This window comes from Cygnus atratus, chromosome 6, assembly GCF_013377495.2.
Source record: "Cygnus atratus isolate AKBS03 ecotype Queensland, Australia chromosome 6, CAtr_DNAZoo_HiC_assembly, whole genome shotgun sequence".
NCBI lineage: Eukaryota > Metazoa > Chordata > Aves > Anseriformes > Anatidae > Cygnus > Cygnus atratus.
In genome coordinates this window covers 10,973,204-10,994,328 of record NC_066367.1, presented here as the reverse complement: position 1 = coordinate 10,994,328, position 21,125 = coordinate 10,973,204, and the positions used below count along the sequence as shown (strand labels likewise).

General features: G+C 44.5%; 1 protein-coding gene and 1 pseudogene across 16 annotated transcripts in view; both read left to right on the top strand.

Annotated features, from left to right (window-relative positions):
- The window catches only part of LOC118258970 (histone deacetylase 4), a 251,621-nt gene extending 235,255 nt beyond the window's left edge, over nucleotides 1-16,366 (top strand). For all 16 annotated transcript variants that reach the window (XM_035568171.2, XM_035568120.2, XM_035568146.2 and 13 more), the window contains 5 exons: nucleotides 3,239-3,357; nucleotides 5,097-5,230; nucleotides 11,361-11,445; nucleotides 13,980-14,121; nucleotides 14,607-16,366. In XM_035568171.2, the coding sequence (XP_035424064.1) occupies nucleotides 3,239-3,357; nucleotides 5,097-5,230; nucleotides 11,361-11,445; nucleotides 13,980-14,121; nucleotides 14,607-14,646 (520 nt within the window). In that variant the 3' untranslated portion in view covers nucleotides 14,647-16,366. The remainder of the gene's footprint in view (nucleotides 1-3,238; nucleotides 3,358-5,096; nucleotides 5,231-11,360; nucleotides 11,446-13,979; nucleotides 14,122-14,606) is intronic.
- A 1,992-nt stretch (nucleotides 16,367-18,358) lies between these two features.
- On the top strand, nucleotides 18,359-19,693 carry LOC118259212 (uncharacterized; annotated as a pseudogene).
- The last annotated feature ends 1,432 nt before the right edge of the window (nucleotides 19,694-21,125 follow it).

The following is a 21,125-nucleotide window of genomic DNA, read 5'->3' as shown; positions in this document are numbered from 1 at the left end:
TCTTGTGTTTGGATGAGCGTGGCAGTCATGGCACCGAAAGCATCACCTAGCTTATTTGATCTGACACAATGCCCCCTGGCACTCCTGTGGGTCTCGGCAGCCTCCGAGCACACGCATCTCCTGGCCCCCTGGGCACAAAGCTGCGTGTTGGGCAGCTTCTGTCGGTCTGTCTGTTCCCGTGGCTCTTCTTGGATGGGGAGCCAGGGGACCCTGCTGCTCACAGTTCTTAAAAATTTGAGGGACCGGGTAGAAATTTACTTTGCATACAGAGCACTAATAATCACTTAAAAATGAAGCTGTGTGCAGGGGGCAGCCTGTTGTTGCAGTATGGTCACCCCGTCCTCTGGACATCCTCAGCACGGCTTCTTTTAACTGTTGTCGAAAACTGATTGATTTACATCTAACCAGCAAGCACTGCTTTTTCTCTCCCCAAATTTCTCCGGATGGGTTTCACCTTCAGCAGTCGGAGCTGCCTGTGTGGTGTCTGTGCCACTAGAGGGTATCTCCGACCTGCTCTTGCCGTGCTGGGGCTCTCAGCTGAGCACCGCGCATCTCCTTCGGGTGCCTTCGGACCTGGCCAGCAAAACCTGGTGGCGCCGTGGTTGTGCTGGTGGCTGGATGGTGCCAGACACGTGCACGGGTTTGGGTTTGCTCCGTCGGGTGATGCCGCGCAGCAGCTGAGGTTCAAGCAGATCTCATCGTATCGTAGCTTTGGAAAAAAATATTGATGATTTTAGCAGTTCTGCTTGGGTTAGAAATTAAATAGCTCAGCAGTACTTCAAAGCTCAGGGAAAAAAAAAAAACTTTGCCACGTGCACTTGCTTCAAAACTGCTGTTTTAGTCTTTTGTCAAGGAGGTGGTTTCTACTTAAAGTGTCTGTGGGTTTCACTAAACAGGCTTTGTCGACTGAAAAGCCATCAGCAGGAAAATACACTATTTTGTCTTCCTTATGTAATAATCTCTCTGAGGACAAAAAGTATACGGCAATTAAATCATTTGAGGAAAAAATTAAAATTCCACTTTCAGATTTTGTAAGCATTAAAATCTTTCTCAGTACAGACAAGGCGAATGCTGCCTTAAAAGCTCTGCAACCTGTAACCACCAGCAGAGAATTGCTTTATTTTCGTAACAAGGAAAAGAAAATAAGATCCCTTTTTTTTGCATAGGTTTCCATGTCTCTATGCAGTGAGACTGACAAGCAGGAAGATTGCAAAAAATTAAAGTTTGAAAGGTTTTTTTGGCTGCATGGTGTCTCAGCATCTGAACCAGCCCTGTGATGTACCCAGTGTCCCTGCCCGCACGGGGACTCTGCCCAGTGTTGGCAATGGAAACTCCATGATGGGTTTGACTACCACTGAAAGTGGCTCGTTGCATGGTAGATGGTAATACTACCTTAAATTAAACTGTGCAGAGGGCAAAATGGCTTGAGATGAGATCGGTCTCGGAGCAAATACCAAAGCTGCTGACACTAGCAGATGTCTTGTGGATGTTTAACACAGATATAACAGGAGATGTGAGCTTTTGTGGGTGTCTTGATAGCACCTGAGCAATCTCAGCACAAAATAGACCTTCCTGGGGGTCTTTCTGTTTTTCAGAGCACCCAATAACTACTACACTCAATAAAGGAGCACCTTTTCTGTTCTCAGAGCATTCTGTAACCACTGTAGTCAATAAAGGTGAAGCTGTCACATCTACAAAGATACTTAGAGGGTTGTGTTTTGGTGTATAAATTCATTTCATGCTTTGGAATGCTAACCTTGCCAGTAGCCATTCCTAGGACAAGGAAACAGGGAATACTGCCATCTTCAGTACCATAAGGGATAGATAACATTGTTCAGGATTCCCTAGTCGTACAGCTGATAGCAAGGTCTGGAGAGGTATTTCCAAGATTGGGTTGGTAAGCTTATAAGGGAAAAAGAACATAATTTGGAAAATATTACTGTATATAGGGGGCCTTGAGATTAACATCTCTTTGTGCACCTCCTTGCTTTTCCACCATTTCCTGCAGTTATCATTGCCTGATCCAAAAATTGAAAATTATTTTCAAGCCCATGGATGTGTGTACCCCGGTGTAAGCTGGTATTTATCCAAGAGTGCTTGCTACAGGCTTTGTTAATCAGAAAAGATTGTCTGTGACTGTCATGTTTATTCAGAAGCTCCGTTGCTTTCACTTTTTTCATTGCCGTGATTTCGATTCTGCTGGGTTGTGCTGGAGCGATTAGATGAAGAAGCAATTACTTGCTCTCTGCAGAACTTTCCCTTTTCGCTTAGTTGGCATATTGACGTGGGAAATGGGGTGTTTGCAACCTCATGGATTTTGAACAGAAATTTAGTAGATTGAAGAGAGAAACCAGGATGAAGATGCATTTTGCTGAGAAACCATAGAGATGGACCTCTTGTTTCATTTAAATACTGGCCTTACAGGCAGTAGGTTGCAGATGCTGAGCAATTTAGTCCATTTTTAGAGAACAAAATGTCAGAGGATGGGAAACTGGAGCTGGGTATATTTGGGCTGGATATTTGCATGTTAAAGCTCATTCACTGCCTGTGGTAACCATCCAGCACTGTCGACTTTCTTTTGTTTTGGTTCTTGGTGGGCCAGCTGAGCAGCAAGTTCATGGACTTGAGGCTGGCAGTGCCCCAAACAGCTGCACGATGCAGTGGCAAGGGTAGCGCTCACCTGCGCCACGACATCCCCAGCCTTTCATTATGGGTAATGAAAAGTGCAGCATGGAAAAAATAAATGGCTTTGCAGATGCTGCCAAGACTAATGGAGATGTTTAGGAGGAGCACAGGGCTGTAGCTAGGAGACAAGTGCCACACACCGAGGTTGCTGTAGGACAGATTTTCCAGGTGGTTTTGCAATCTGGGCCAGATGCCCTCTTATTTTCTCCTTAGCCCTGACATACGAAAAGCGAGATATGATCACAAAGGGAAAGCACAATGTATGGCAAGTTATTTCCCTGGTCAAAACCTGAGGTTGTCAGTGGAGAAAATAAACCTTGTTGAAAAAATAACATGAGAGAGGGATATTGACTTCAAAACTATACTGTGTGGTGTAGCGTTGCAAAGTTTCTTGCCAGCCAGGCTCTCATCTGCTAATTAAAAAGGAAATGGACTTTGCTACTGTGGAGAAACAACACGAGGCTTTATAAACCATTTTCTATATAGCTTAAGTGTTCCTTTGTTTGTTTGAGAGCCAAAGTAATGCGTCTGCCATTGTTCAATTCTGTTGCAGAACGGTAGTAATGCCCATTGCCAACGAATTTGCCCCAGATGTTGTGCTGGTGTCATCTGGTTTTGATGCGGTGGAAGGCCATCCTACACCTCTTGGAGGATATAACCTATCGGCAAAATGTAAGTTGTGGATTGAAAAACAGCAAAGATCTGAAACTGGTGTAAATTGTTGCTGTCCTGGGGGCCAAATTACAATATATCCAGGTTTTGCCTTTTGGGAGTCTGCCTTCAAATACCTTATTTCAATGGCAAATTTTTCAGACGTTTTGTTGCATTTGCATTTGTTTTGTCACTACATGGTATATATTTTAGTCTGGCTGAAGCCTTTGTTATCTTGGAGCATTGCATATTTCACTTTTAAGTGCAAATAAATTACTCAAGGAAATTACCAAGTCACTTGTACTCATATCTCAGTGGAAGACAGCTGCTTAATTAGAAAAAGTTATGGTTTTTTTAATGCAAAATTGCAGAAAGAGGCAATGCCAGATGTAAACAGGTAAACCCCTGCTCTGAATGCTAGTAGACATCCATTTCTTCCTCTAGGATACCTTAATAAAAATTTGGGCCAAATTTTTTTTTCTCTATCCTTGAAACAATTATATGGGTCCACAAGAACGTCCCTTTTGCTTTGCATCTGTAATGTTTTGCATTGCACAGGAGATGCACTCAACTCCACACACATACACACACACAAAGCCTCCTTTTTTTGCAATGCTGGATATGTCTGGTACTGTGTAATTAGGGTCATTCAGGAAAACAGTTTTTCTTGCAAAAGCCAAAGGATATTTTTTAAGAGTTTGTTTCAGTCAGGAAACTTATTCTGTACAGTGAACTTCAGACCTTTGCAAGGTAGCTGAACCTATAAACTTTATACAAGAATAAAGTGAAATAGATTTACAAGATAAGTTATTTAAGATATCCAGAAACACTTCGTAACAAAGAGCTCTTGTTTACCTGCCTGTTGTATTTCCCATGTTGTGCTACTCTCTCAAAATGTGAGGCTGGTTTCTGTGTTATGTGCTCAGCCATGAGTATTTTATCCGGCTGTTAACTTGCCAGTTTGCAAAGGCACTTGCAGGGGCTATGAGACACTGCAAAATAAAAAGCAGGGAACACGGGTGAGGGTAGAAATGTGCAGGGTTCTCTTTCATTTGGATTTTTTTTTTTGAGGGGGAGGGTTGGTTTGAGGACATGTTTTTTAAATCCTCACAGCTTGGTTCTGTTTTGTTTAAAGGGTAGAAATGTATTGTGTGTCATATGATCAAAGTCCTGGTGCCCCAGGAATTTTTATAGCATATTATATACGGGAAGAAATGTCTGTTAAGGACTGGATGTCAAATATCTCTGGGGCGCTGCAATGCCGCTATCACAACTGAGAGCACCGGCAGCAATTTCACTGGTTTCCCCTTGCCCTCCTCCCCCGGTGCCTCCCGCATGACTTCCTCAGCGTCGCCTTTTCCTTCTCGCATCTCATGCAGCAGGGCAAGAGCGGCCTCCTTCCGTCCTCCTCCTCCCCTTCCCCGGGTGGCCTCTGCCACCACATCGAGCCCAGGGTCTGCCAGGGGGCTGCTGGGGGGCTGCGGTGCCCCCCGCCCGGATAACCTCCAGCAGGAAGGCTCACAGCGGCAGTGGGGTGCGGATCCATCCCGCGTCACTCCAGCAGGGAAGCGTGGCTGGAATTCTGAAATGAGTGCATGAAAATCAAACCTGGCTTATATTATGCGTTTAAGTCCGCTCGGATCCCTTGTGGTTTTTTAATATGATGTAATTCCTTTTTATAATGCTTTGATCCTTCGCCAGGAGCCTGATTCCAGCGACAACCTCTGCCCTTCTCTCACATTTCCTCTTTCCCCTCACAGGCTTCGGGTACCTGACGAAGCAGCTGATGGGCCTGGCCGGAGGCCGCGTCGTCCTGGCCCTCGAAGGAGGCCACGACCTGACCGCCATTTGCGATGCCTCAGAAGCATGTGTTTCTGCTTTGCTGGGAAACGAGGTACGGAGAAACAAAAAACATGCCACCAGAAGGCCATGGTGGTGTTCCTGGTGGCACCTTCCAGGTGCCTCAGCCTCTACCCCCTCGTCCCACGGAGTTTCCAGTTGTGGCATTGACTTTGGGCTTCTTACTCTCCAAAACAGGGAATCTGCCCAGTTTTTCTCATTGTTTCTTGTCCTTCCATTTGAAGGAGACAGGGTGATTTAATGAGCACATGCTATATTATTTTTATAACTACCTTTGTTTGGCAATCCGCACCTTAAAAGGATTGAAATAACTAAGAATTTGCTTTTATTCCTTCTCTAAGTAGTTTGCTTTGGGCTTCTAGGGAAATGACTGATTAGTTCAATTTCATTCTGAAGTAGTTGTCCAAGTCTTTCCCTCTCTTTGCAGCCCCCCTCCCTAGTGGTTCAGCATACTTTCTCCACTGGACAGCTTGCTTGACACTTTTCTACTGTATTTTTTCCTTGACATTATATTTTCTACATTCTACACATTGCTGTGTTGAAAAAGCCTTAACTGTGTTACAGAAGTTGGCAGGAAGGGCCAGGGTGTTTGATTGCAAGATAAGAGCAAGGCAGAGAAGTACAAAAAGGAAGTCTAGTTTTTGGTTTCTGGGGAAGTCGGGGTATTTTCCTACAGAGGCAGATACTTCAGCTTTTCTTCCTGTTCTTGCTGCGGTGGAATTAACGAATAAATTATTCAGATTCCTCTTGGCCATCCTTCTTGATGCAGGAGGATGGCTATTAGCATCCACTGTAGCTGGCACCATTTCTTCCAGCATGACTGATAATTGAAACGTTCCCAGTGGTGGCATTTGACCTGGCTTGGGCTCAAGGTGTTCAGGCTCATGCCTTACAGAAATACTGCAGCAAGTAAGTACGGCAATCAGTTGGAGCAGCAAAATCTCAGACTGGGGACCTTGTGCATCTGCCGTGTCTGTACCTTTGCATACATTTCTGTTCAAGGGGCATATTTCTCTATAATTTGTGGGCTTGTGAGTATGAGCAAATGGTTTGTTTGGGTCAGGCCTCCTTCTTATTGGACACGTGTTCTCCACATGGAGGATAACCACAGTCATCCAAATGGCTGAGTCTTGGGCTGACACAGTAGACTGCAAAAATGCCTTGCATTAATTTTACACCTAGGAAAATTTCACCTCGCTCAGAAAAGCATGTGTTCTCCCAGCCGGAGCCATGGACGTGGTCCCTGTTCATTATCTGCCGCAGTTGTCCTGGTGTAGCAGGGACTCTGGAGCTGTTCAAAGCAGTTGTTGAGGATTGGTGGTGCACATCAAAACAGCAGCACAGTGCAATTCTTTAGGCTACATATAGCTAAGAAATGCAGCCTTACGGGAGAGAATCCATACAGATTTTAAGTTGGATGTGGCTGAGAAACCCAGGGCTTGGCTAGTGTGTTTGCATTTTTTAGGCTGCCTTTTTAATTAAGAGATTGCCCTCAGCACCCTGTGCAAATGAGCAAGTCTCAAAAGGCTGTGATGAGTGTAACAGGACATGAAAAGTCTGCTGAGATGACCTCAAACACAGTAGTCCTCTGAAGGCAGCAGTCTCATCGACAAGGCAAGAAATCTTCCTGCCTGTCAGTGGAGGATGGAAGTTCCTCCTAAAGCTTTCACCTGCTGTGGAGAACACAACCAGGCTCTATCATCTCCGCCCTTTGCTGAAGATGCCCTAGTGCAGGAACTGATGGAAGCCACGTGATCACCATCTGAAGGTGCAGCACCACAGAGAGGAGAAGCCAATCAGTATTTCAGCTCTAAGTCTGCCTCCAGGAGTAGTTGACTTCTGGGGCTGATGGTGAGCCCTCAGCAGGCTTGCAGTGACTCAGTGACCATCAGCCTTTCTCAGGTCTGGGAAGTTGGAGTAGGGAGGTTGGATCTGCATGGAGGTGCAGATCTCCTATGTTTGCTGACTCTTCTTTGAAGAAGTGCTTTGTCTCACAATATCCACACTCTTTGTGAAGGGACAGCAGTGCCTGGGGAAGCCTCAGTAACCAGACCAATAGATCAGCGGTAAAACAGCTGGCTTTCATAAAAAGCATCTGCTTCAATCATCCAGCATCCCATCTCCAAGCATCCAGAGAGCATCCATTCCTTGTGCTTGGCCAGACAGTTCTGATAGGGCTCTCAGCATGGTCCAGCTCACCAGGCTGTGCTCAGTCCTCGGGACAGCCGAAAACTCAGGAGCCAGCTGCTACATCAGCATAGAAGGAACAGGGTTTACATTACAGCTCCTATTTCTCTTAAGGTGATGGTGATGGCACTGTTGTCCATACAGGCAATCCCTTCAGCTCCATTCAAGTTTGGATACAGCCAGCTCTAGTGGCAGGATGCACTTTGAAGGAGAGACTGAGGAAATAACATGTGAAAGATGTCATTCCCCTCACTTAATGTACTGCTACGATGCAGGCGGGTGACCACAATGTGGTGTGAGGATCTGTGTGCAATAAATAAGCACTTGCTCCGAGCCATGAACGTGTTTGGAAGGGCGTAGCTTCGGGGAGATCTTAGCACTCATGAGAGCTTGGATGTTGTCAACTGGCTGAGTGTTTTCATTTAGCAGAGTGAACATTGATCCTTAAAGGTAAAAAATCTTTGTTTTTTTTAATCACTAAATCAGGACAGCTATGAGGCACTTTTAAATATTTAAAGATGGACCTGTGCTCACTTTTCCTAGGTGGGCTATAAGACTGCACAGATATCACGATAATGTTCTCTTACCCACACATCAAAAAGCAGGAAATACTAGTTTTATCAAGGTCTTTTATAAAATCTTTTTAATGCAAGGAAGTTGGAGGGAACTGCTGTTGCTTTGTCCCGCGGCCCTTTGATGAAGTTTGATATACAGCGTGTTAGACAATTTTGCATGCATGCACATGGACAGCCAGCTGCGGCCGGCGACGGGCTGCGGGGAGGTTTGCTCACTGAAGAGAGGTGGCTGCGTTACACGGGGAAGTGGTAGGAAATGAGGGGAACGGTGCCAGTCCCCAAAGCGTCTGTGTTCACCGGCAGAGATCAAAACTCCCGCTCTGGAAAAGCGTTATGCAAAGGCAAGAGCCGGCTTGTTCCCAACTGTCCAGGAAATTAAAACAGAGCTTTAGCTTTGCAGCAGATTATTTTAATGTGAAATGAGTTAGTGCTGTGCGAGGTGGCTTGAAAATGTATGTATGTTGCTCTACTTACAAATTTAGTTGTTCAAAACTAGCACGACTGCAGCTGAAAAAATCAACGGCAGGCATCATGCACGAGGATCTGTTAATGCTAACGATGCCCATTCTGCTCCGTCTGTTCCCGGGGAGCAATGCTGCTATTTAAACGCCTGAGCATCGGTGGCCTTGGCAGGCTGAACACTGTGCCAGCGCCATGCCCAGAGCAGGCTGTGCAGCTCCTGTGCCTCGGGAGCACTGCCAGTCCCTGCTACAAACACTGTCTTGTTTTTCTTGCACGAGTAGCAGAGGTGTGTCCGGCGTGACTCTGGACATCCTGAACAAACGTGAAAGTGATAATAAGCAGTTGCTTAAAAACTTTGCTTAATGCCCAGTGGTATTTCCTTCCTTTTCCAAGAGAGTGATGGGTGAGGCAGTTGTCTGTGAGTGTTCTTCAGGAGAAGTAGTGCATAATGGAAATGATTCATCTGTGAAATAGCACATGGCTAAGCTGCCTGATGCTGTGTGCTTTATGTCAGTATCAACTGAAAGGCATTAGAAAGCTCTGACTTGAAGATTTGTCCAGGAATAGCTTCTGCCTTCACTTAATGTCATACAGAAGCTAGTCTCGGCCAGAATTATTTTTAGAGTAGAGAATTAAAAAAAAAAAAGTGCAATCTGTAATTATTAAATCTGGAATGGAGCAATTTCTAGACCTGATGGAGTACCTATCAAATGGCTGCCATGTGGTTGTGAGAGCAAATCTCTTGGCTGGAGCTTCTCTTGGCTTTGAGCAGGAGTTGCAGTTAAACTTTGCCATAGTTTCATTAACTATTAAACTGTGGCTGCTTCTTTGCTGAGGAGTATTCCTGGATGGGCATTGACGAGTATTTTTGGCCAGTCAACGGCTGTAAACATTTCTTATTTTAGATACCCAAAAAAGTGACCTGTGAGGAGACCTGTGATGAATTCATGTTCTTTATGGAGAACCAGAGGGAAAAAATAGAAGGGGAAAAAAAAGGATAAAAAGTATGCTTGGAGAGAAGCAGCTCTGCTGAAAGTTATTTCTTGAGTGTTGAGTTGGTTGTAAGATGTCTTGAGCTCATGTGAGTTGAATCCAAGCCATTGGCCATGTCTGTGAGCCAAGTAGAGCTCCTCTGCTGAGACATCCTCACCTACTAAGCAGATGCCTCTGCTGCTCCAGAGGAAATCAGTACTATCCACAACATCACCCAGTCTCCTTCCCTTGGAAGATCTTTTCATAATTTTGATCATCTTTATTCTATTTTTATATATATGTAAGTTGGTTGATCTGCTCTGGAGATCTGCCTTCTCTCCTGGGGAGATGTGCTAGTGCTGCGGAGGGAGGCAGCCCATGCTCCTGCCTGCTGTTGGAGCTGTGCCTGCACAGCGTAAAAAGGCTTCTGCTGATTCCAAAGGATGGCAGGAGCCACGTGGATGTATCTTAGGGTCTTCTCTTGCTCCTTGGGGGGAAAAAAATCTAGTAATAACTATGTTGGTTGAGGTATTTTTTGAGCCCAAGTTTCTTGCCAAATGAGAACTGAAGCGGGCAGCATATTTTCAACATGAGGTTTAATAACTTCACAAAGGGCAGAGGGGGATACAGATGTCAGTGTGTCAGTCTTGTTTCCCTGATCCTGTACTGACCAAAGGCTGCCAGGGCTGGGATGGATATGGTCAGAGCTCCTTCCATGTTGGTCACAAAGCCCTGCTGGGATTGGGAAATGAGAAGTGGTGTCCTGAAGGTGTTTCTGAAGGGAGCTCTGGATGTATGGTCAGTCAGCCACAGCAAGTGCCCTTGTCCATGCCGATGCACAGGGAGCTGGGAGGTCTGTAACCTCCTGAAATGGTGACTCTCTTCAGTGGCAGGAGAGGTACATGTGAGAACAAGCAGTACGTGTGTGCACCCGTTTTGAACACTAGTTCGGTTTGCCAGCACACTCGAAGCTGGGATGTGTGGCAGAGCAAACCAGAAAACATTGTAGGCAGACACAACGCATGCTATCTGCATGTACAGCATAAAGGATCCAAGCCCAGAAAGATACCTGCTTGTTGTGTGCATGCACACATTTCTGGGAGGCTTTCTTTGTCATCTTTCAATCGAAAGTCTCAATACCAGCAGCATGTTCTTACTGTCCTCTTTTTTGTATGAAGAGCAAAAGAAAGAAGCCAGCATCAAAAAAGACTAAATTTTATTGCCCAACTACTATCCTTACTGCCATCTTCAAGGCAAAATTTTATAAAGATTAACATAAGGATTTAATGTTGCTCTGACCAGGAAAGAGTAGCCCAGCAGCTACTAAGAGGCATCACAAGTGACTCTGAAGTTACAGTCGTGCCGAGTGTTACTTGAAAGCAAGGTTTTTCTGTTTCTCTGTACCAAAATTAGGCTATTTACTCATAGGATACAGATTTTTTTCACTTAAGAGTCAATAATGGATTAAGTATTAAGAAGAATTTAAAAGTTACCCCTTTTATTTCTTCAGAGGAAAGAAAGAAGTGTGGTTGTTACCATATTTTTAAGTCCCTATTATTTTCATGTCATTGTTTTAATAGTGAAAGCTTTGCAAAAAGGTAGATCAGAGCAATAGTTTTAAAAAAATGTGTTGTGAAAACGGCAAGCATCACTTGCCTTATTTTTCTGGTCTCTGCAGTCTCCATCTCTGGCTGCAGCAGGCTCGCTCCAAAGAGCCCCAGCTGCTGGGCTCGGCGGAGCTGCGGCGCTCCGTGTGTGCGGAGGAGTGTCAGGCTGGGGGAGGCTGCATGTTGTATCGCAAGAGCACTTAGGAAGTCTGTATATTTTGGATATTTGACTAAGGGCAGATAATAGGGATCAGGGGAATGGGGTGGAGGCTTGATGCCGCAGAGCTATTTGCTAAATCATGCTTAATGCCTGGTCTCTAGCTTGTGATAACATTTCTTCGTTCTTCGTCTCTCTCCCCAGCTTGACCCTCTTCCAGAAAAGGTTTTCCAGCAGAGAGCAAATGCTAATGCAGTGCATTCAATGGAGAAAGTAATCGAGATACACAGTGAGTATAGCCCCATTCACCCAGCTGATTCCCTGATGGGTTGCCCTGAGGACACCCATTCCAATTCTTCATCATCCTGGCAACTCCACCTTCAGCATCAGGCTGCTGCCTGCCCTTATCCTAGTTTGTGAGTGGTCACTGCACAGTGAACTGGATTTAGGCAGCTGCAAACTGGTCTTACTGTACGTGCAGTAGAGATGCACGGGGAACAGGAGATTCAGGAAGATGCTTTGGCTCTTGAGAGAGGACTGTATCGGTGCACCTGCCTTCACAGCCTGCTGTTCTGCTGGTACAGGTTGGAGCTGTTAAATGCAGAATTTTGTGTCAGTGAAGGTGAAGCAAGCTGGAAGGCATCCCAGTCATTCTGCAAATTGTTCTGATCTCGCTGGGGAAATCAGTATTAAAACTAGTGCAGTAAGACCCTTAAAATCTCTGTAGAGGACAGGCTGTCCTGCACTTTAGCATGTGTGTTTATCTCTTCAAAAGCAATGCAAGTATCTCTGACTAATGTGAGTCTCGTTGTGCGTTGTTGCATCCATTAATTAAGAATGGATAGGGATAAAGTTAAGAGTGCTGCATTAAGCTGCTAATCTTGTGGGTTTATTTAGCTGGGGAGGTTACAGTCATTGTGGTTGAAGGTTTCCTGGGGACATTCTTGGGGAGTGAAAAGAGTCTGAATAACACTGGAATCTCGCTGTGCTAGGTCTTGACATCTTCCTGCTTCAAACATTTGTGGTGCAGAACTGGAAGGGGGGTTGGTCTTCATTTTTTAGGGAGAAAGTAGAGCTTAAAAGAGGCCGGAGCATTTCTCCCACTTAAAAATGCCCAGTAACTTTAGGAATCAGAATTCTATTTCTAGCAGCCACTCTGCAGACTGAGTGTTTAGAGCAGCAATGTGACACTTCAGCAGCACCTTGAGTCAGACAGTGATTAAAACTGAGCACAGCAATTTAGAAAAGGGGCTTTGAGTAAGACCCTCAGGTCTGCTGTCCAGCACGGAAGAACTGAAGAGGTTTGAAAAAAGTCCCTCCTCCCCATCCACTGGCCTCACTATACAGGTTCCTGCTTTCAGGCTTTGCTGTTGCTTCTTGTGTACCAGCAAATTCTGCTTGTCCTACCTGGGAGCCAAGAGGACACCTTTTATTCTGAAGCCCTGAAGCCTCCTCTATGCTCTTTTCACTGAAAAAGGTTGTTCATCATAACAAACTGCAGCCATACAGAATTAATGCAACTTGAGCTTCTTTATTCCTAAGTGATTTGCCCAAAAAAGCATAGCAGGAACCTGACAGTTAGCAACTAAATTGAGACGTCCAGTCCAAATCTGGGTTGCATCCTTCCCTCTCATATATTTTATCTCTGGTAAAAAATTTCTAAGGATTTTGAAGTGAAAAGCAAACGTCATTATTTTTTGAGCACCTAAGTGCCCCCTTTTGTCAAGGCAGAGGGGTGTTGTACACCTCTGTGCAGCTATGATCCTCACCTCCAGCACTCCTTCTGTGTTTTTCCGTTCAAAAATCCAGTTTCGGCCTCCCACGATTCTTCCCTAGCCAAAGCAGAAGAGCATCTTTCATTGCAAGACAGTGATTCAGCCCTGATTTGATATCTTAGGTGTCCTTATGGGGTACACAGGTGCATGTTTCTAAATGTTCTTAATATGTTTTGGATTAAAATTTTGCTTTCTTGTGCCTGCACCCCTACAAAATATCTCCCGGCCTTGGAGAGCTGTTACATCCTTGCGCACCCTATGTGATGCCAGCTGTGGAAATCTGTTATTTCAGCCTCCTCCATTTTTAGTACTTCTGTATGGACAAGGGTTTTTATGCCTTATATCCAAGAAATAAGCTAAATAGAAGGTTGTTCCACTTCACTGTTTTGTGGTGAAAAAATGTGCTGCTGTTTGCATGCTTACTCAAACAACCAAACAAGGTAAACATTTATTCAAAAAGCAATTCTTTAAGACAGCAGAATTGCAGCACCATCTACTAACACAGCAACTTGGCATGAAGTGGGGGCTTGGCAGTCCTTAGCAGTCACTTTTGCTATTATATAGGAAGTATATTGGCTTTTTTTTTTGTGTGTGTGGAGAACAAAGCAGCCTCTCACAGCAGCATGCTTGACCGTCAGGATAAACTATGAGTATTGTGTCAGTCATCTTGAGGGTGTCAGAGCTCATGGCAAAGAGCTGTGAGCGATGGAGGGAAGCCATCTCACTGCCTCTCCAAGCCCATGCTCAAGACACGTGCCCAGGGCCGGAGGGTTTGCAGGAATATCCCTAGCCTTGCCTCACAAGCCAGGACTCCCTTGGCTTGTGTTCCCAGGAGCCAGCCTCCACCTGTGGCTTCCTCTGCTGCCCTGGGACCTCGAGCCAGTCCTGGAAGTGACAGTGAGTGCAGCTCAAGGTGGTGTTCTGCACAGGCAGGATGAGTCTTCCCCAGTCAGTTCCCAGCCATCTGCTGGGCCTGGAGAAGTGGGAACACGGTGCTCGACCCGTTATGGTGCAGATGCCCTGACTGCTCCTCTTACCTCTGCCACAGGCAAGTATTGGCATTCACTCCAGCGTTACGCCTCCACGGTGGGCTACTCCCTGGTGGAGGCACAGAAGTGCGAGAATGAGGAGGCAGAGACGGTGACGGCCATGGCATCTCTGTCAGTAGGTGTGAAACCAGCTGAGAAGCGGTGAGTTGCTTTCCTTCTCTTTTATCACCACAGCTCAGGGGGAGCCATGGTGGGCAGCCTTCTGGGTTAATCCTTTTAACCACTGCATGTGCTTTTCACCCATCTCTGCCCTTCAGGGGCTCTCTAAAGACCTGGACTGCAAAAGAACAGCACTAACGTGAACCCTGTGTGGCACTTTAGTACGGTACACACAGTGCCTGACATCTCTGCTCCAGTCGGAGCGGAACGTGGTTTTGGACAAACAGAGGAAATAGGTTTTGCCACAAAAAAAAGTTAACATTGCACAAGTGAAAACACATTGTCTAAAAACTTCTTGGAGGCAAGTTTTAATTCCAGGTCAGCCAGCTGGGCAAAATCTCCCTGGTGGGAATGTGGTGGGAACATAAGGTGTGAGACATAGCACCACAAATTGTCCAGCTCTGTCACGCTTAACCATCTTTTCTCTCTCCCCACTTTCCTCCCTGCCTGTCTGCGAAATCACTCAGACCTGATGATGAACCCATGGAAGAGGAACCTCCCCTGTAGCATTCATCTTTGAGCTGGAGTTCTCCTGTTTGTTTGTCTTCGTCTTGAAGCTCTGCCAAGAAGCTTTCTCTTGTTACTCCTGCGTCCTGTCATGGTTTTTTCCAGAATACAGAAGGACAACCAGGTGTAAAACAAAGCAACCGAAAAATCTCTCCATATCTATACGCGTCTACAGTATATATTTGCTGAAAATGAAAAATGCTGGTGAAGAGCAGCAAAGGACTGACACGCTGGGCACTCTTCCTCTGGTCCTCACTGGGAGCGGAAAGGGGAACGACGCCCGTGAAGTCTTTGGCAGAGTTGCCAAAAAGTAAAAATCAAAGATTCAACAACACATACAAAAATAAAACAAAAAGACCTTAATGTAAAACTGGTGCTTACAATTTGATTACCCACAATTCAGCAATCTCCGCTTGAACCACTCAACCCATCTTGTAGTTTCATTTCTTGGATTTTTTAAATGGCTCTTGCCTGCCTGTGAGTCAACGACATTCTTGTCAAAACCAGAACAATGTGAGATGGTGTATTTTTAATGGGGAGGGAGAGGGAAAGAGGACTAGTCTTACATCTAAAGGAAAGGGAAAGAAAGGGGGGAAACACAAAAGAGGAAATGGTAGCCCAGATGGAGTCGGCTTTATTGTCTCCAAAGCCATCTGAAGATGAGTTTGTGCCTTTTTTTTTAATTGATGGATTTGGTGCAGCTGGATTTTTGAAGTTTGAGGAACAATGCCTTAAGTAAAAAAACAAAAAAACACAAAAAAAAAAAAAACACAGCAGTTCGTGAATATTTTTCCTCTGGTTGGGAAAGCCAAGAACTGCCATCAGGAAGGAAGACTTTTTGGCTTGTGCTGGCATGATGGTGGGAAGCAGGCATCAGCTGAACAGAGCGTCTCCAAAAACTGTCTACAAGTTTGGATTTGTTTTGTTTTCTTTCATTGCTGTTTCAGGAAAAAAAAATTAAGGTAGTTGCCAAGAAAGTGGCAAATACTGTTGGGTCTTTGAAATTCAACCATTTTTAAAATCAAATTTTCAAATGTTTTCTCTCTTCTACATTATCTAGTAATTGAACTTATCAATTTGGTTGTTGAAGCATGTATTAGACACAAATGCAGGTTTAAGACTGGAATGCTTTTTATTAAAAGCAACTAGCATGAGATATTGCTTAAATTGTTAGGTATAAATATATATATGTGTATAATGTATATTCCAAATGTATTCCAAGCTTAGAAACCGGATTCCTATGAATTATTGATAAAATATTTATAATGCATTTATAGAAAAATATATGTAATAAATGCATACTATAACAGTAGCCATTGAAAGCTCCCTAGGGACAGATTTGTGAATTGGAACGTAAAGGTGCTTTTGGAAAAGGATCCAGGTTGAAACTTGAGGACTTTCAGACAACAGGTTGGAAAGTTTTCAGATCGCCAACACGTTAGCCACTGGGCAACTACCCTAAACATTTGTATTTTAATTTAAGGTTTTTAGTTGTGATCCTTTTCTAACAAAAATGAGTTTTTTATAGCAAAGACTATGAATTTGCTGTTAATTTTTATATCAATATTTCACAAAACCCTAAAGAAGCCTTGTTTGTGTGAATCTGACATTTATTTTCTATTTGGCAGGTTTTGTTTCTGAATGGCAATAGCGTCTAAACCTTTTTCCTCCCATTTTTCTTGCTTGTACATTTTTTTCCTTTTTTTTTTTTCCTTCCCCCTCTCCCCCCCATCCCTTTAAGTCTTTTGTACAGTGAGCAGCTTTCTGCAGGCGTAAGGAATTGTTGCAGATTGTCAGAGTTTATTTTTGGAAAGCGTGCGTTTACCGAGGAGGAGGGAATGCAATGGGCTCTTTTGTATAATGATACCACCGACTGTATATTTCCTCAGTTCTGTTATAGTAGCTATGTAAAGAAAATAAGGAGTTTTCTTACCTTAAACATAGTAGTATTACAATGGGTGATGTATTTATCCTCCATGTGGATTGTAGTGAGGATTACACGCGGCTTTAGTAGCTACCATATGGAAGGCTTGTCAGACACTCGTGTGACAACTGGCATTTTCTCTCTCGCGCACACGGACACGCAGACACACAGACACGCACACACACACACACACACACCACGTACTTTCTCTCTCCTCTTCTTTCCGAATCACCGTTGCCGGTAAAGTCGCAACTTTAGCTGCCTGAAGGACTTTTTCCTAAGTTATTTCTCTGAGGAGGTCATTGTGGTGCGCGAGCTGAACCTTCAGCCTTGGCTGGATTTCCCTGTCGCCTCTGGAAAATGGCCCCTAGGAGAAGCAGCTAATCCCTGGCTCGAAGAGTTGAACAGCTTAGAGGAGACCGGATTGACACGTGTACCTTCTTACAGCAGTGTAGGATAGCACAGATCCCTCGTCTGAACAACCAAGGGTATATTTTTATTTTATTCTGTTATTATGACAACTGACGGGGTCATTTCTAGTAACTTATTTTCCAGTTCTTGAAGGGGCTGTTTTCATTCCATTCAGGACTCGCTTGTGGAAGGAATTTGAAGCATACCATACATGTGAGCAAATGCAAGAGGCTTTTGTTTTGTTTCTCAGTTTATAATGCAATTGAAAAACCAGACACTACTGTATTTGAGTTTTGCAGACCCAAGTACATTTTAAACTCACGAATAGCTTTGGTCACTAGGACCATCCTCAGTGTATTCTGAAAATAACCTTCCCGTGTCAAAACACGGCATACCTGCAGATGTTGTTTTTTCAAATGACCACTTTGCTGCTGTGATCTAAAATTAATCTGGCTGTGGAATCTGGTGACGTACTTTAAATTTTCCTTTAGCCGTTTATAAGCTGTGGGCAGTAACCACGTTTACATGATCATTTCTGTTGTCAGGTCTTCCTGGCGGTTTTGTATTTTCACTCTCGGTTGTGGCAAACCTTCTCGTGTTCCCGAGAGCCGCTGGCCGCACCGAGCTGGTTTCTCTTACAGCCAGAGACACTCAAGAGCGCACCGCTTTGCTGCTTTCAGGATGCCGTGTTCGTTTCTTTACATCGTTTCACTGAGCTTTTGCCAGGGATGGGAAGACTTCCCAAGACCTTTAGAGCTCGTCTCCTCCCGAGTCCAGATCACGGGGATTTCTTTCCTTGCTGTGCCCGCACCCCAGGCCCGGATGCTCCCGGTGGCCGCCGCGGGCGCAGGGCAAGAGGAGCCCTCAGTTTTTGAGGCTCTTTTCACCTTTTTGAGCCGTTAGCTTCCTCGTTTCAGGTGCCGCTGCCACGCGCCGGCTGGGCGCAGCCCCGCCAGCAAGGCCGGGCCGCTGGGCCGCCATCATGGCCTCCATCTTGGAGGCGCGGAGCGCGGCCTGGTCGTGGCCGCGCCGCAGGGGAGCGGGCCCGGCTTGCAGTACACAAGTAACCGTTTGGTTTTCCTTTGGGTTTTCCTTTTTTCTTTTTCTTTTTTTTTTTTTTTTTTTTTTTTTTTTACTTTCGATACGGAACATTCCTTTTTTATTAGTCGCAGTCATGTATTCATTCCATTCTTCCTTTTGTAAACTTTTTGGGCCCACATCTTTTATGGGCATTGATATATATAAATATATATATAAATATATATGAATATATTTTTTTAAGTTTCCTACACCTTGAGGTTGCATGGTCTGTAAGGTTGGCATGTCTTTATATTGTATACAGATTTTGCACGCCAAACTTGGCAGCTTTGAAAATTAAAAAAAAAATGTGTTTTTTTTCCTTTTTTTCCTTTTTTTTTCCTCTCGTGGCATTTGCGGAGACTAAAGTTGGGACGTTTTTGTCACACACGCATGCACCCACACACGCACCCACACAGATACACACCAAGGAAGGAGAGTGGGAACATTTTTTTGCGTCTTACTGAACTTAAGAAATTGTGCTTTTTATTGTTAAAAAGAAAAAAAAAGAGTAAATAAAAAGGACTACTTAAACATTTCTCATTTTAAGAAAAAGAAAAAAAAAGACGTTTATCTAGCACTTGTGACTTACCAATAATAGAGTTTATTGTATTTATGTGGAAACAGTGTTTTTAGGGAAACTACGCAGAACACACAAAGTTAACTGCCTGTGTCATTTTTTTTTAATTTGGTTGGGTATTTTATTTTAATTTCTTGGCTGGGTGGGGAGGTTGGATGCAACCCTTTGTCAACACGTAGTCATTACTTCTAAGATGATGAATGACGAGGACTTTAAAGAGTTAACTCTTCAGCACAGCTGTGTTAACTTTTTTAAAATTACTTTTACATGATGTATTGCTAGGTTTCACTTTAAACAGTCGTGTACTGTGCAACACTGTGGTTTAAAACAAGACTTTACATCAAAAGGAAAACATGTTTCTTCATTGTCATGAAGTTGGGCTCGTTCTCAGCTCATCTTCTCTTTGTCTTTGATATTGATGAAAAAGTATCCTATTGAAAGAAAATAAATTAACACTTTTCTGTGCTCCATAGTGGAGGCGCTATTTTCCAATTTATGAGGATGACAAACTTATATATATAATATATATATAAAAGTGGGGGGAGGGGTTGAAACATTATTCACCCAAGAGCTTATTACAGATATGTAGTATCAAAAAGTTGTAACTATATTATATTCTACTTTATACCTATACATGCTCAGTATGACGTCACCATTGGTAGCAGCTACCAGTTTACGCTGTAATTTAGACACAATTTCACTCTTATTGTATGGACCCTACTTTAAGTGATGGTAGCATTCTTTGTGCTAAATTTTCTGATGGTCCTTTGTTTTACTTGGTGGAGTTGGAATATTTTTCTCATTCTTGTTTTTGTTTGTTTTTTGTTTTCGTTTTTTTCTCTTTTTTTTCTCTTTTTTTTTTTTTACTGGCCAATGGTGTCTTTCTCTGACAGTACCGACTTCAATTTCAACTTTATTAGGAGTCCAGTATTTTGTACCACATTATGACAACTTGTTATTCTTGTGGTGTAAATAAAAAGAAAAAGTTAATTATAGTACCACCTGTGTTTCTGTTGCTGATCTTCTTGTCGTCTGGTGCCTTCGGTCTGATGTGATATTTCACCTGCTACATCCATGTGTGTGTCGTGATACCTGTGGAAGGAAAATTGTTAGAGCTTCTGCCCAATCTCCCTTCTGGTCCCAGATGCACGTTGACAAGTGCCTGCATGCAGGAACTGTAGGAAGAAAAAAACAAAGATATCCCAGTGAAATTGAATGTCCAGCAACAAGTCTGTGAAAGCTGCTGAATTTCCCCCCAGAAGCCAGGACTGAGTGACTTAACTAGGAAAATCAACGGAGAGAAAAACTGACACTTTGAGTCCTGCACTATTAAGCCTTTCTGTAGTTGTCACTGCTTTGCTGTGGTATGTTGGTTTTCATCGCAGGAGCATGTTGAGGGGCTGGGTGTAGGTTTCCTGTCCTGTTCCACCCCGTTGTGCAAGGCTGGTGGGGAGACTCTGCCACCGACCCACAGGTGGTGTCCATGCCTCGTGGAGCAGATCCTCCACACTTGCCTGAGAGGTGAGAGCCGTTGTTCAGCCAGAGCTGAACATCATGAGCCATAATGTGTCCATGCAGCCCCATGGCACCTCTGCAGGGTGAGGACAGTGGGGCTGGAAGCCCACCTTCCCACCCCACAGGCACATGCCGCTTTCCCAGTGGCTGCAAATGAAGCCACAAACATCCAGGATAGTCTCATCCTCAGGAGAGAGGAGGTGGTGAGGCATAGCTGGCTTTTGGGAGCACTGCTGGCTCCACTCGCACAAGGATCCTGGCTTGAAGGACCTGGATTCATTCCTGGATTTGCCCAGGACCAGGACTGAAGATCTCCCTGAGGTTCTCAGTGTTCCTCTCAAGTTCAGACGAGTTAAGCAGTTTCACCCTTTTTCTTTTATGGGCTTATTCAGACATGGTTGTCTTCTGTTTAGCCTCCATATCATCCTTGTGTCTGGAGCTCTCTGAACCACCTGAAGTCAAGTTTCCCCATGCATGTCAAACAACCATCCTCTGATTTCAAGGCAACCAGCTACACTTTGGATCTGATATCCTGTGCTTTCATTGCCTCCTTCCTGGATGAAGACAAGTCCTGGGGCACCTGTCTAAGCTAAGGCTCGTGTAGCTCTGCAGGAAGATTTGCCCATCATATGGGAACTGCTGCAGAGCACAAAAGGGAACAGGCCTGATGCCATCTGCCCTTCAGAGTAGTGTCCCAGCCTGCGAGTAGTTCATGAGGCAGTATACAGGGAAGAGTCAAAACCTAGAGACCAACTCCTGGCTTCAGTGTCCTGGCACCAGTGGTGGCACCACACTATTTGCAGGCAGGGACCATGAGGGGCTGGCAGCGAACTGCAATAACCCCACGTGCCAGCACAGAGCATTGGGAAGGGTCGTGCAGGAGCTGGGGGAGTCCATCAGCTGCGGTGAAATCCCACCACCAAGTGACCCGGCCCAGCTCCTTCAGCCTTGAGGAAAGGGGCTGCTTTCGTG